Genomic DNA, 13877 nt, shown 5'->3' with positions numbered 1-13877 from the left:
CAAGGACATGGTCATGAGCGATCCTGGTTCGAGTCGGTTCAGAAGCAGCCTGAGGCTTCCTGCGTGCCAGGCCTCAAGCCAGGCAGTGCTGGGGACACAGAAGACATGACTGAACTCCAGGGCCCTCGATGGGGGAGCAGGAAGAAGCCCAGCCTCGGCGTGTGTGGGGAACTGTGGTCCATCAGAGGCAAGACAGGCCCTGGAGGAGATCCAGAAGGCTCGTAAGAGTGGGGCCAGGCCTCACAGGACAAACACAGATTCAGGGAATGGAGAGGACACTAACTCACTCCCCAGATCTCCCACCTGCCAGGTCCTGAGGCAGTAGAACTAGGAAATGCAAGTCCAGTCAGAGCAGGCCTGCCCAGAGCGGGCTCCTGGTCTGACAGAAGGGGGCGAGTGCGGGGAGTAGCAGGGGACACAGACAGCACTGTGGGTGAGGAAAGGCCTCTCAAGGAGGATGTGGCCTAACCTAGTAGGTTAGCTGCAGGCGTGAGGTCACAAGGAGGAAACAGTAGCAGTGGCCTAGTCCAAAAGGAAAAGGTCCTGAAAACTGGAGGTCGACAATTGACTCATGGCCCTGAATTGGGTGGGTGGGGGGACCAAAGGCTGAAACTCCATCCCAGGGCCATTAGGGATCCTGAGCAGGCTGGGTGTAGGGGGCAGCTCTGGGTTAGAAAGACCCCCTCGGAGGGCTGGAGTGGAGAACAGGGTAGGGAACACCTGGAGACTGGGTAAGAGGCTGAGACAGGGTCTGAGCCAGGGCTCTGAGGCTTTTGCCAGTGACTGAGGTGAGACAGGCTGGGGGATCCCTGGGTCTTCCAGGTGCCTAGAGATCAGTGGAGTCTTCCTGAGATGGAGATCCTGGGGAAACAGTAAGCAGGGGCTGTGGGAGAGGGAGGAAGGCGTGGTAAGAAGAAATTTTGTGGGTATGCGCACATCAGTCCTGAGACTTGAACCCAGGACCTGTGTGCAACTGTTCCTGAGCTTTTATGTTCAAGGCTGGCACTCTACCACTCGAATCACAGCTGTACTTCTGACTATTCGGTGGTCAATTAAAGATAAGAGTCTCAAGGAGTGTCCTGCCCAGGGTTGGCTTTGAATGGTGATCCTCAGCTCCCAGCTTCCTGAGTAGCTAGGGTGACAGCTGGGAACCCCAGCAGCCTGGCTAAGAAGTTTCTTAAGTAGGAAGCCCAGGGGGTGAGTTGGGATCTAGAAGGACCATAATGGGACACAGGGGTCCCAGACTCACCCCAGCTTTCACTCTGTCTCCAGATCTCAGCGGAGCCTGGCCCCTCCTCCACAATGTGGCTTCTCGCCTTCTTCCTGCTGGCATCTGCAGGTGATGGGGTCTGTGGGAGGCTGGTGCCCTTCAGAATGGGTCCTGGGACCTGTCAGGCCTCATCTTACACAGAGACCACTTAATGGTCCCACCTCCATCAGCCCCCGCCAGCTACCTACCACCACCTCTCATCCATACTCTCCCCCCACCCCCAGCCACCTGACCAGCATCCTGGGCTCTAGAGGTGACACCTGAGGCCTCTCCCTGCCTGTGACAGTGAACACCAACCTGAGATTGAATCCTGAGTTTGCCCCTTTCTTACTGTGTGTCCTTAAGGAGACCACTTCAGTTCTCTGGGCCTTCTGTGTGTCAGACAGCCCCTAACCCAGACAGCGACAGCAAGATTCCATTAATGTCACCGCAAGCATTGAGCGAGGGTAGCCTCCAGGTGCATGCGATGCACATCTGTCACCCCAGCCACACAGAAGGCGGAGATCTGAAGGTCGCATCCTGAAGCCAGCCTGGGCAGGAGAACTCTTACTTCCAATTAATCACCAAAAACTCAGAAGTGGAGCTGTGGTTCAAATGGTAGAACACCAGCCTTGAGTGAAAAAGCTAAGGATAGGGCCCAAGTCCCTGAATTCCAACCCCAGCACTGGTGTGTGCGCACGTGCACACACATACACACACACACACACACACACACACACACACACACACAAAGGTGGTGAAACAACAGTGCAGACTCTAGGTTCAAATCCTGCTTCTGCCACTTTCCAGTTCCTTAACATCTCTCTGCCAAACTATATGTCAGAGATGCCAGCAATTCTCTTACCCATTAGTGTGAGTTTAGTGCGTAAGCACCATGGGGCACTTAGAATGTGCTAGAAAAGCATCACTCATTCACACCACTTCCTAGCTGCTGTGGTTCACACAGGGGGATGACCACAAATTCAAGGTCACCCAGATGGCTGGACTGCAGCTCCATGCACTGCCACTCCCCCAGGGAGAAATTACATGTAACCCGATGCCTGAGCCCTGAGTGGAGGAGGAAGATATTCACTACCCGCCCCCCCACGGCCAACCTGCACATGACCCTGGTTCCCCCTGGGGCCTTCAGACCTCCCCTCTGCCACCAGCACCCCTGGGGCCATCCCCATACCCTTTCCTCCTTGCCCCCCACCTGCCTGCTGCACCCAGCTGAGGCCTCTACCTTTCTCCAGCTTGGACTGGCCAGGTGCAGACCGGTCCCAGCTGCTGGCCCGCGCCCTCCTCCAGAGGACGCCTCGCCCTTCCTCTCTTAAGCCCCTTGGCCACACATCCGCATTCCCCCGGCCTCCAGTTCCTGACCTTGGTGGGCAGAGTAGGAGTATTGGGTACCAGAATAGCCCCATGGACCACTTTGAACCTCCAGGGGATGGTAGGGGGGGTCCCATCTACACTGCACCATGCAGGGGGGCTGTGGGTCTGGAGACCTGGAAAAAAAACAAGCAAACAAAACCTGATTATGTCCTTTGGCACGATGCCCTCCCATGTGGAGGTAGATGATCTGGAGATGGGTGACAGCGTCCTGTTGCAAGGCTGTGTCTGCTGCTATGTGTCTGTCTGCTGCATGGAGGCCGATCTGGGGAGGGGAAGGTGTGGGCCTTCTAAGTTGATGTCTGGAGGGTGTGTGTGTGCATGTGAGAGAGAGAGAGAGAGAGAGAGGTGGGGGTTGTTCTGGGGCTTGAGCTCAGGACCTGGGCGCTGTCCCTAAGTTTCCCTCCTCGAGGTTGGTGCTCTACCTCTTGAGCCACAGCTCCACGTCTAGCTTTTTGGTCCTTCATTGGAGATGAAAAGCCCACAGACTTTCCTGCCCAAGGCTGGCTTTGAACCTTGGTGCTCAGATCTCGGCCACCTGCATAGCTAGAATGCCAGGCGTGAGCCACCAGCACTGGGTTCTGGATCTTTAATGATGACAAAATGGCTTGTGGATGAATCACATTTTTGACCTTGACCCTGTGTCTGGGTCTGTGTGGACATCTGCCTTCCTTTGGCCATCTGTGTGTCTACAGGCTGCCCATCCCCATAAAGTCCCCCATAAATAAATAAACCCACTAAATAAGCTATGCTAATTAAGCAATCACAGGGGGCAAGGCATTTGTCTTTTATTTCATCTTTATAGCCCATCTCGTTTTCCAGACAAGAATAGGGAGGAACAGAGAAGTCAACTCTCTCTCTCAGTCTCACAGCCAGTACATTTGAACGCAGGAGTAAAGCCTCGCCTTCTCTGTGTGCAAATATGCACATCCATGATACCAATGCCCCAGCCTCTGTTCTCCTTGGGCCTGCAGACGCTGCTGTGCGCACACGTGCACCTGCAGTAACTGCCTGTGTCCAGACACACACAAGGGTCTTTCTGCTGTCAGTCCTGACATAGTGGCTCAGGTGTCTGTGCGTGGATTTTGGTGCCATCCCTGTCTGTCCTGGGCCTGGAGACTTGCACATGTGTGCAGGCATGACTGTGCTGATAGGTCACTGTGAGCCAAGTCTGCGTGCCACACCGAGTGGCCATGTCTGTGACAATAGCGTGACCTCAAATGTCACTTCCCAAGGGATCACCCTGTCTGTGGGTGATCCCCCCCACCCCTGTACCCAGAGGAAGATGGCTACAGCTGTCCAGGCCCGAGGTCAGGGCCCCTGAGCAAATAGCAAGTGCTTCCTAAGCTGGGGGAGGGGGGCTACAGTAGAGAAGTACCAGTGAGGCTAGGGGGTCAGGGTTGCTGAGGAGACCCCTGTCCCCTCTCCTAACAGCCCGGGATGGCGACAAGGTTCTAGAAGGTGAAGAGTGCCCACCCCACTCCCAGCCGTGGCAAGTCGCCCTCTACGAGCGCGGGCGCTTCAACTGCGGGGCCTCCCTCATCTCGCCACGCTGGGTGCTGTCTGCTGCCCACTGCCAAACCCGGTATGAAGGCCAGGTAGGGGGGAGATGCATGGCTGGGTGGGTGGGCAGGGGAATCACAATGCCCATCCCGATGCCCATACTCCAGGGCTTGAATGGCAAAGGGACTCTCCCTCTTGGGTTCTGAAGGAGGAAAAGGTTGGGGGTCAAGGTCTCGGCTGGGGTTTGTGGGTTCTGAACCCTTAAATCCCAGGAGGAGGTGAGAGAGCTTTCCCAGTCTTTGACCTCTCCGACTGCTCCTTCCTGCCCAGCTTCATGAGTGTGCACCTGGGTGAGCACAATCTGCGGAAGCACGAGGGCCCGGAGCAGCTGCGGGCCGTACTCCGCACCATCCCGCACCCCGGCTATGAGCCACGCAGCCACCTTCACGACATCATGCTGCTGCGGCTGGCCCGCCCCGTGAACCTCACTCCACAGGTTCGACCCCTGGCCCTGCCCACGCGCTGCCCACACCCCGGTGAGGCCTGCGTGGTATCGGGCTGGGGCCTGGTGTCAGACAATGAGTCTGGGACTACAGGAAGCCCCACGTCACAAGGTCAGTGAAAGAGTGGGCTTGGGTGGCAGGCTTCAAGGAAATCTATCTTCCTTCCCTGAGGGGGGAAGGGACAGAAGTATGAATCTAAGGCCACGCACAGTGGCTCATGCCTGTGATCCCAGTTACTCGGGAGGCTCAGATCAGAGGATCACAGCTCAAAGCCAGCCTGACAAGATAGTCTGTGAAACTCTTATCTCTAAGTAACTCCAAAATACCAGAGGAAGTACAGCTCTCTTCCACATCCACTGTCTTCTTCAGTGAGTCTGCCGGACACGTTGCATTGTGCCAACATCAGCATCATCCCAGACACATCTTGTAACAAGGATTACCCAGGCCGCCTGAGGGACACCATGGTGTGCGCAGGAGTGGAGGGCGGCGGCACAGACTCCTGTGAGGTCAGGGAGGGGTGTCTTACTGGAGGGAGGCCCAGGAGGGGACATGTTGGGGGTGCCAGAGTTGGCTTAGGTTGTTTGCTTGGGGCCAGAGAGGGTTCGAGGGTTGGATTCAGCGCTGGTGCAGCAGGAGCGGTTGGAATGGTGGTGAGGTCGGAGCCGGGACTGGTCTGGATGAGTGGGATCTAGCCAGGCTGAGTTGGGGTGCACAGGAAAGGTCTTGGGTGCAGCCAAGTTTGGGTGAATTGCTGCTCCATTGGGTTAGGTGCCAGGCAGTGGTTAGATTGGAGTCCAGCAGTGACTAGAATGAAGATGAGGACACTGGATTCAGGAAGCTCCTACTTGAGTCTCCATTGTCCCCACAGGGTGACTCGGGGGGACCCCTGGTCTGTGGGGGAGTCCTGCAGGGTGTGGTATCCTGGGGAGACGTCCCTTGTGACACTACTACCAAGCCTGGGGTCTATTCCAAAGTCTGCTGCTACTTGGACTGGATCAGAGAGACCATGAGGAGGAACTGACCCCTGGCCTGTGCCCCGAGTCCCAGCCTGAACAGAAGTGCCCACCCTGACCCAGAACAAATCTGGCCACTCACTGCCCCTCCCCATTGTAGCCAGGAATGAGGCTCCGCCCTCTCCAAGCCAAAGCCGGCCTCCAAATTCGCCTACTCAACACCAAGACAGCAGAGAGAGCTGCCCATACCTCCTCTGTGCAAATTTCTGTGACTTTCTTCTGAGAGGATGTGAAATGGGTGGCAGAGGCTGGGTGGGGAGCGGCTCCATTTCACCCATGTTCCCAGTCCCTGGCTGAGGGGAAATGACTCCGAGCAGGGTACTGTTCACCCAGCAGAAGTGTGCAACCACGCACATAAACACCGATTAATGGCCCAGCCACACCCATTGTTGGTTTTTCCGTCTGTAAAGTGCATCATCATATTCAATAAAGGCATTTGTGTGCATGTGTGTGTGTATGTGTGTGTGTGTGTGTGCATGCCTGCCAGTACCACCAGGGCTTCAACTCAGGGTCTAGGTATTGTCCCTTAGCTTTTTTTCTCTTAAAGCTGGTGTTCTTATCACTGAGCCACACCTCCACTTCTGGCTTTTTGCTGATTATTTGGAGATAGAGGTCTCACAGACTTTCCTGTCTGGGCTAGTCTCAAACCCAGATCTCATCCTCAAATCTCATCCAAGTGTGAGCCACCAGCGCCAGGCTCAACAAGGCCATTCTTATGAACTAGTGAAAAGCAGCACTGTCCAAATATTCTTGATCTCTGGATCCTGGTTTGGGGACCCTACGTGCACTGGGTCACAAAGAGTGAATGACTTCTTTCTCTTCAATATTTAGTTCCAAGTATCTTGACAGCTGATAGCCTTGGCAAGAAGGAAAATACTGCCAGGCTGGTTCACGCCTGCCATCCTAGCCACTCAGGAGGCTGAGATCTGAGGATCGTGGTTCAGAGCCAGCCTGGGCAGGAAAAGCCGTGAGACTCTTATCTCCAATAAACCACTCAGAAAACCAGAAGTGGCGCTGTGGCTCAAGTGGTAGAGCGCTAGCCTTGAGCTGAAGAGCTGAGGGACAGAGTCCAGGCCCAGAGTTCAAGCCCCACAACCAAAAAACAAAGGGGAGGGGAATACTCTTCTTAAATTAGCCACCATCCTAACAAGTAACAGAAGTGGGACCCTATGAGCTGCTTTGATTTTTACCAATGAGCCAAAAAGCAGGCTGGAAGCCTATGGCTTCACCATTGAGGGTTCAGGAATCTTGATAGTCCTCAGACACCCCCAAAATAGGACTTTTAAGGTCACTCAATCTTGAAGCACATAAACTTCATCCTTGAGGCTGAGATCTTTTCTTGGTAGGGCTCGGGTGGTAATAGGAATTTGTGAGTCAAGTCTTCACCAAGGAAGGGAAGTAGACCAGATCTCCTGCACTTTGCAGGGCATGACCTTAAACACCCATAGCTGAGTAACAAGAAGAGCCACGGTCACCCCAGCATTCTTTGGGGAGTCATTGGATTTTGAAACCTTAGTGAATCTTGAAACCTTAGCCTGAAATTTACTTCCTATTCTTGGCTCTGAAGGTGTTCTCTGATTGTGGTGATGCTCCATCTTTGTGTTACAAAAAGAACAAAATATTGGAGGCTCTAGATCCTGAGTCTAGAACATTCTGAACGCTAGGATTCACAGTTCAGTTGAAACGGGCCAGCTGCTATCTTGTGGTGACAGCAATTAGGGCCCTGATTGCTTCTTGGAGCTCTGTGTGAGGGGTCGGACGGATACTTCTCCACCTGCCCACCATGCCTCGCTGGCTCTGTGGCCCCGAGCAAGGCTCCAGGAGCTGCCCAGCCCCACCCCACCTGGCCTGGGCACTGGGCACTCAGCCAATGTGACCAAGCCAGCACCACAACAGGTGCAGGTCCTCCCTCTTCTGCCCCAGCTCAGGGACAGGTGGGGGCAGCTGGCCTCCATCAGCAGGGGCGGGGCCCAAAATTGAGTGCCAGCAAGGCAGGGGTGGGGCGCTAAGGGCAGGGGGGGATGGGGATAAGGGCTTTTAAAGGCTCCACGAGGAGGTATTCCAGCTCCAAGCTCACCACTTCACCACTGGCCTGCCTTGGACGCCTCTAGCACCATGTGGCTCTTGGTTCTGTGCCTCGCCCTGTCACTGGGGGGAACTGGTGAGACTGGGGGAAGGGGAGGAAACCCTGGATCCACCTTGCCCACACCCCTAAATCCTTCCCTCCCACCTCCTCCAGCCTTGTCTTCAGCCCATAGCCCACCCTAGACCCCTGTCCCCCAGGGCACCACCCTCCTTCCTCCTTCTCCCACTGGCTCCTCTGCCCCAGAACCTCCCCCCCTCCTTAGCCAGAAGGGAAGGCCTGGGCCACCTGTCTGTCTCTTAGGAGTTCACCAATGCTTCCAAGGAACCCCCTAGCCCTGGATCATCCACCGCCACCCCCGATTTTCCTGTGACCCTTGAGCCTGTGGCTCCCCCAAATCTCAGCACACCCAGTGTCTTTCCCACCCCAGCGGTCAGTGTCTTCCGCAGGCTGATGTCACCTCATCTCTGACATCCCACAATCCAGCGGACCATCCTGCTCCCCACACTAACTGGCGGGGATCACCAGAAGGCTCCCCATCTCACATGGGGAAGTCCGCAAATATCCTTCTCCCTGTTCCCATGCTCTGTGCAGCGCCCCAGTCTCCCTCCAGCCAACACCCCCCAGACCCTCCTTCCTTCAACTCATCCTCCACAAGCTCTGGCTCTCCCCACCTGCATACTGCCCCCCATCTGCACAGCTCTGGTTTTCTGGGACCCAGCCAGGGCCTCCTGCTGCCCTCCTAGGCACCCCAACATGTGATTCCAACTCCCTCCTCTCCTGTCTCCTTGGTGGTTGGGCCTGACTCAACCCCATTCTCTGTGCTTGTCCTGAGAATGCCCTCAAGTTTCTCCAGTGCTCAGGCCATGAACCCCATCTCCCTGAGCAGCGCCCCTCGCCCTCCCCCACAGGGCCCCTGCGCATGCGCCACCATCCCAACCACTGTTTGTTCTCATGGCCCCATCACCCCTACATGACAATCTTACTGGACAGGAAGGACCCCAAACCCTCCAGGACCCCTCTCCCAGCCTTAGCCCTGCTCTTGCCCTTGCCCCGAATTCTAACTTTCCCTGCCTAGCTGACCACGTCTAGCCCAATCCGGAGACCCACATCCCAGATGCTGTGGTGGCATCGTCTGCCCAGGCTCCTGAGTCTCATCTCCCACTCAGGACCAGCCGCCCCCGACCCTCAGATCTCTCCTGAGACATTGGGCTGCATTCCCACATGCCCAGCCCAGGCCCTGAACCTTCCTCCTGCTTCAAATCTTGAGAGCAGGTCTCCGCTGACCCTTTGCAGGTGCTGCGCCCCCCATCCAGTCTCGGATCATCGGAGGCTCAGAGTGTGAAAAATACTCCCAACCGTATCAGGTGGCCGTGTATCATTATAGCAACCTCCAGTGTGGGGGCGTCCTGTTGAACCCCCAGTGGGTGCTGACGGCTGCCCACTGCTTCAGCGAGTGAGTAGGAGCCCGTGGCCGGGGGGAGGAAGGCAGCCCCGATCCAGGAGAAAGCAACCAGGGACTTTCCAGAACCCCTCAGGCCAGGCTGGGGGCTGAGGGGCTAGGGAGGGCCTGCAGGGGTGCTGGACAGTGAGAGGGAGCGCTGGGTGGGCCCCCTGTCCATGCCCCCCACCCCCATGTCCGCCTCTGTCTCTCCATGGTATCCTTGGGCGTCTGTCTTCCTTTCTGTCCCCATCTCTCTTGGGTGTGGTGTCCCTGCCTCTGTCCCCTCTGTGTTTCTGGGTCTCTGCCTCACTTGTCCTCCTCCTCCCTCTTTGCTGACCACACTCCCAGCGTGGACCCCTGGGCACCCCTGAGAAAAGGAAAGGCTGTCCTTCAACTGTGTGAGAGGGAAGGTTTTCCCTCTGTTCCCCCCATCCCTTCTGTCCACCCTGCAGAGCCTCAGGGGAGCCTGGAGAGGCCGGAGCTGGGTGAGAGCAACTGAGGGAGGAGGGAGAGGGAGGAGGAAGAAGTAGGAGGAGCGAGAGGGAAGAAGAGGGAGAGGGAGGAGCAGAGCACTGGAGGAGGGGACAGGCCTTGGGCTTCAGGCCAGGCCCTGCCTGCTGGGAAGCCCTCAGCCCAGTCCCAGCTGTGGCTGAGCAGCTTGGGCCCTGGCCCTCCTCCCCTCACCCTTCCCTTCCCTCCACTGTCCTATTCTTCCCCTCCCTTCTCCTCCTCTGTCTCATGGCCTCTGCCTTGTCTTCTTCTCACCTCCTCCTTCCTGACCCCTAGATTCCCACTGTCCCCCTCTGCCTCTCACCCTCCACCCCTGCACCTCTATCCTCTATCTCTGCCTTTCACACTCTCCCCTTCCTGTCTTCCCACACACACACACACACACTCAATTTCCCCAGGTGTGCCTTTCCCCTCCCCCTTCCTCCGTTTCCCACTCCCTGCTCTTGTCTCCACTTTGGTCCCTCTACAACCCTTCCATACCTGCTTTGGAGGGGTCTCTGCCCAGCTCCGCCTCCCTTCTCACTCCCTCCATTTCCCTCCCAGCAATTACCAGCTCTGGCTGGGTCGCCACAACCTGTTTGATGATGAAGAGGAAGCTCAGTACGCCCAGGTCAGTGAGAGCTTCCCGCACCCAAACTTCAACCTGAGCCTCCTGAAGAACAACACCCGTCACCCTGGAGAGGACTACAGCCACGACCTGATGCTCCTGCGCCTGACAGCCCCCGTGGACATCACAAAGGCTGTGGAGCCTGTGGTCTTGCCCACCGAGGAAGCACAGATCAATACAGCCTGCATTGCTTCTGGATGGGGCAGCATCGAACCACAAAAGTGTGAGCCTACCCCCTCCCCCCAGGTCTGAGGGAAGGAGGGGGAAATGCCCCAGCTGGGTGAGCTAACAGCTGCTTTTTCTCCCTGGCCCGCAGACAAGTTCCCGGATGACCTCCAGTGCGTGGAGCTGGAACTCCTGGATAATGACGTGTGCAGGAAAGCACATCCCCAGAAGGTGACGGAGTTCATGCTGTGTGCAGGGCACTTAGAGGGTGGCAAAGACACCTGTGTGGTAAGCAGCACCTCCGTCCATGTGGGGCGGTCTTCATCTGGTTATAGTCTTCATCATGGTCTGTCTTTATCTGGCCTTCCAGCCCCAGGAGTGGGGCTGGTAGAAGAGACACGGATTCCAAGTTTTGGGGGGATTTTTGGTTGTTGGTCATGGGGTGGGAAAGGGCCTGGCCCTATCCCTAAGCTTTTCTGCTCAAGGCTAGCACTCTACCCACTTTGAGCCACAGCTCCCCTTCTGGTTTGGGGGTAGTTAATTGGAGAGATAAAGAGTCTCAGAGACTTTCCTGCCCAGGCTGGTTTCAAAATGTAAACCTCAGATCTCAGCCTCTAGAGCAGCTAGGATTATAGGCCTGAGCCACCAGGCCCCAACTGAGGAGACTCAGATTCTGAACTGAGGTCTACCCGCCATCTGCCCCAAGGCTGCCCCCAGTGCCTCAGTTTCCTCCCTTCCTGAACCCCCATAATGGCAAGTAGTGGCACACCTCCGTATCACAGTGTCCCCTGTGGCATGTGTTCTGCCTGGTCCCAGAAAGCTTCCTGAATGGGGCTAGGAGATGAACCAGGAGGGAAGGGTCACCTAGCTCCTCTGGCCTTTCCAGCTGGACCCTGTTGCCTCCCCCTCACCGCTGTGTTGGAACCCTGTCTTCCAGCCTGGTCCACAGACCTTTCTCACTGTCTCTCTGTTTCCTGTTCTCAGGGAGACTCAGGGGGCCCACTGATCTGCAATGGGGTGCTGCAAGGCATCACCTCCTGGGGCCATGTCCCATGTGGCAGCCCTGACAAGCCTGGTGTGTACACCAGAATTACCAAATACAAGCAATGGATAAAGGAAACTATGGACAACAACTCCTGAATGCCACCTTCTCCCCACTCCCAATAAAGCCAAATACGCATCACACCAGTGTTTCTTGTCTTTATCTGGCTTTCAGCCCCCGGCCCATCCAGCGGATCCCAGTCTGCCCTGGCACGGGGCTGTGCCGATGCGGACGACCAAAGGGGCAACCAAGGCTGGGACCCTCGGGGCGAAGTCGGGGACGCCCGTGGGGCGCTGGGCTGACCCCTGTGAGGGCAGGGGCACCGAGGAGCCGCAGGGCACCCAGCTCGGTGGGGGAGGTCGGGAAGGGGGCAGAGGGCTGATGGCAAGCCATGCCCCCAAGGAGGGGCCTGCTCCCTAGATGGAGCCTGCAGAATGCCAGGGAAAGAGGAAGGGATGGGAGCTTGGGGCGTGGCCTGAGCTGGGACAGGGACAGGGCAAGGCGTGTGGGCATGGTGTGAGTGCTTGAATGTGGGAGGGGCCTGGCTAGTAGTGGTCTGAGTGCCCTGTAGTGGGCGTTGCCTGGTAACGTGTGTGGGCGTGGTCTTGCAGGAGTGACACCAAGGGCCGGGTCTAGCTGGACATGAGTTGGGGGGGGGGGGGACAAGGCGGCAAGGGGGGGGGGTGCCATGTGTGTCCTGCCATAGCTAGCATAGGGACCAGGCTACAACTATGCACACTGTCCAGGCTGCAGACCCCAAGAGGTGTCTGACCTCTGGAGTGGGGACACTGTGAGGATCCAGTGGGCGGAGACAGGATGGCAAAGTCTGGGCCCTAATGCTGGTGGTGAGGTTGGCCACGGTGGTCTTCAGAGGGTGCGGCCTGTTCTCAGGGCCTCCAGAGAGGGGTTGGGGATATGAGTGGCCATGGTGAAGGGGCGGGCCAGCCCCTGGCCTGGTTATAGCTCAGTGTTCTGAATTGCTGAGGAGTTCTTCGTGGTAGGGTCTTGAGTGTCACCCTGGTCGGAGAATGAACTATCCTCAGTCTGCTCAGGGTCTGAATCTTGCTGCTGGGACAGGCGCCCCACGGCGCCCTGCTGAAAGGCCCAGCGACGATAGCTAATTCTCCGCTCCATGGCGGGCATCCTCCGGCTCCACAAGCCCACTTGGTTAAGGTAAGACAGGCCTCCTGCAGGAGGAGTGCATGTGGGAGCTGGACTACCAACCCCAATTTAGGCCCACCCATCCCTGCCTCTTTCCCTGGGCTCTGCCCCCTGCTCCGACCAAGGCCCCACCCTTCCTTCCCAGGCCTGGCCCTCACCGGCCCACAGCATCAAGCCACTGGAGCACAAGCAGAGGTAGAAGGTCACCAGGTAGGATACCTGTGGCCTGGGGTGCAGGCTCTGGCAGTCAACCACAAAGAGCGTCAGACTGAGGAGAATCAGGAGCCCTGCACTGGGGTGGGGCCAGAGACAGACAGGAGGCTGGACAGTGACCCTAGTTCTCCCAGGAGGAAGAGGGGGACAGAGACATCCCCTCCCACCATCTGTGACAAGCAGACAGACAGACACACAGCCACATACACACACACACACAACAGACACTGGGAGAGAAAAGAAGGGGGGAAAAAAGAAACAACTAGTAGGAGAAAGACATCACACAACAGAACCTAAACAAGAAGGAGATGCCCACAGAAGGAGAGAGAGAGAAAGAGAGCAAGAGAGAGACAGAGACAGAGACACAGAGAGAGACAGAGACGAGAGAAAAAGAGAGAGAGAGAGAAAGAGAGAGAATGCACCTGAGAGTCCTTTGCAAGACCGGCAGATTCCAGAGCAGTAAGTTCAGCCACACCTCAACACAGAAAGGGGATCTGGGAGGGGTGGGGGGCAGGGCCTTCCCCGAGGCGGCCCCCCCCCAAGCCAAACTTACCAATGCTAATGCTCAGGGAGCTGAAGACAAAGTCAATCTTGACCAGGCGGCGGAAGACTGGGCGGAAGGAGAAGATGATGATGGGGAGGAGCAAGAAGCACAGGCCCAGGGCCAGCAACATGAAGCCCTTACTCATGTGAATGAGAACTAGGGAAGTGGCAACACATACTGTGGTCAGCCCCAGCAGTCAGTCAATGCCATACCCCCACATCATGCCCACTGCCACTGCGAGCAGTCCCCACCCCCAAAGTCTAGCCACAGTCACGCTCAACATCCCCTAGCCTCGTATCAACCAGTCACCCCCTAGAAACTCCAACATAACTTTACTCTCACTCAGAAAGTCACCCCAGACCCTCCCCCAGAGAGACTGCTGGGAGCCCTCCATCCTTGGCAGGGCCCGAGGGGACACTGACCTGTGACTTGGCCCACGTTGGCACACCTG

General features: G+C 56.9%; 2 protein-coding genes across 2 annotated transcripts; both read left to right on the top strand.

Annotated features, from left to right (window-relative positions):
- Positions 1 to 1283: 1283 nt before the first annotated feature.
- Positions 1284 to 5697, top strand: Klk15 (kallikrein-related peptidase 15). The gene is made up of 5 exons (XM_013027733.1): positions 1284 to 1339; positions 4073 to 4223; positions 4472 to 4755; positions 5014 to 5150; positions 5513 to 5697. Exons 1-5 carry the CDS (start codon positions 1303 to 1305, stop codon positions 5663 to 5665), a joined length of 762 nt encoding a protein of 253 aa, XP_012883187.1. The 5' UTR covers positions 1284 to 1302; the 3' UTR covers positions 5666 to 5697.
- Positions 5698 to 7714: 2017 nt separating this feature from the next.
- Klk1 (kallikrein 1) lies at positions 7715 to 11651 on the top strand. Its single transcript, XM_013027722.1, has 5 exons — positions 7715 to 7818; positions 9037 to 9196; positions 10238 to 10524; positions 10618 to 10754; positions 11451 to 11651. Exons 1-5 carry the CDS (start codon positions 7773 to 7775, stop codon positions 11604 to 11606), a joined length of 786 nt encoding a protein of 261 aa, XP_012883176.1. The 5' UTR covers positions 7715 to 7772; the 3' UTR covers positions 11607 to 11651.
- Positions 11652 to 13877: the final 2226 nt, after the last annotated feature.

Source organism: Dipodomys ordii, unplaced genomic scaffold (assembly GCF_000151885.1).
Source record: "Dipodomys ordii isolate 6190 unplaced genomic scaffold, Dord_2.0 Scaffold105, whole genome shotgun sequence".
In the NCBI taxonomy this organism is placed as follows: Eukaryota; Metazoa; Chordata; class Mammalia; order Rodentia; family Heteromyidae; genus Dipodomys; species Dipodomys ordii.
The sequence above is the reverse complement of the archived record's forward strand: the minus strand, read 5'-3'. Positions and strand labels throughout refer to the sequence as shown.

Bases quoted from the DNA above. Each gene is read 5' to 3' on its own strand.
- Klk1 (XM_013027722.1), top strand. From the start codon at position 7,773: ATGTGGCTCTTGGTTCTGTGCCTCGCCCTGTCACTGGGGGGAACTG. The intron at 7,819-9,036 runs GTGAGACTGGGG...GACCCTTTGCAG, and splicing joins CCTGTCACTGGGGGGAACTG to GTGCTGCGCCCCCCATCCAG. The intron at 10,755-11,450 runs GTAAGCAGCACC...TCCTGTTCTCAG, and splicing joins GTGGCAAAGACACCTGTGTG to GGAGACTCAGGGGGCCCACT.
- Klk15 (XM_013027733.1), top strand. From the start codon at position 1,303: ATGTGGCTTCTCGCCTTCTTCCTGCTGGCATCTGCAG. The intron at 4,224-4,471 runs GTATGAAGGCCA...CTTCCTGCCCAG, and splicing joins GCTGCCCACTGCCAAACCCG to CTTCATGAGTGTGCACCTGG. The intron at 4,756-5,013 runs GTCAGTGAAAGA...TGTCTTCTTCAG, and splicing joins AGGAAGCCCCACGTCACAAG to TGAGTCTGCCGGACACGTTG.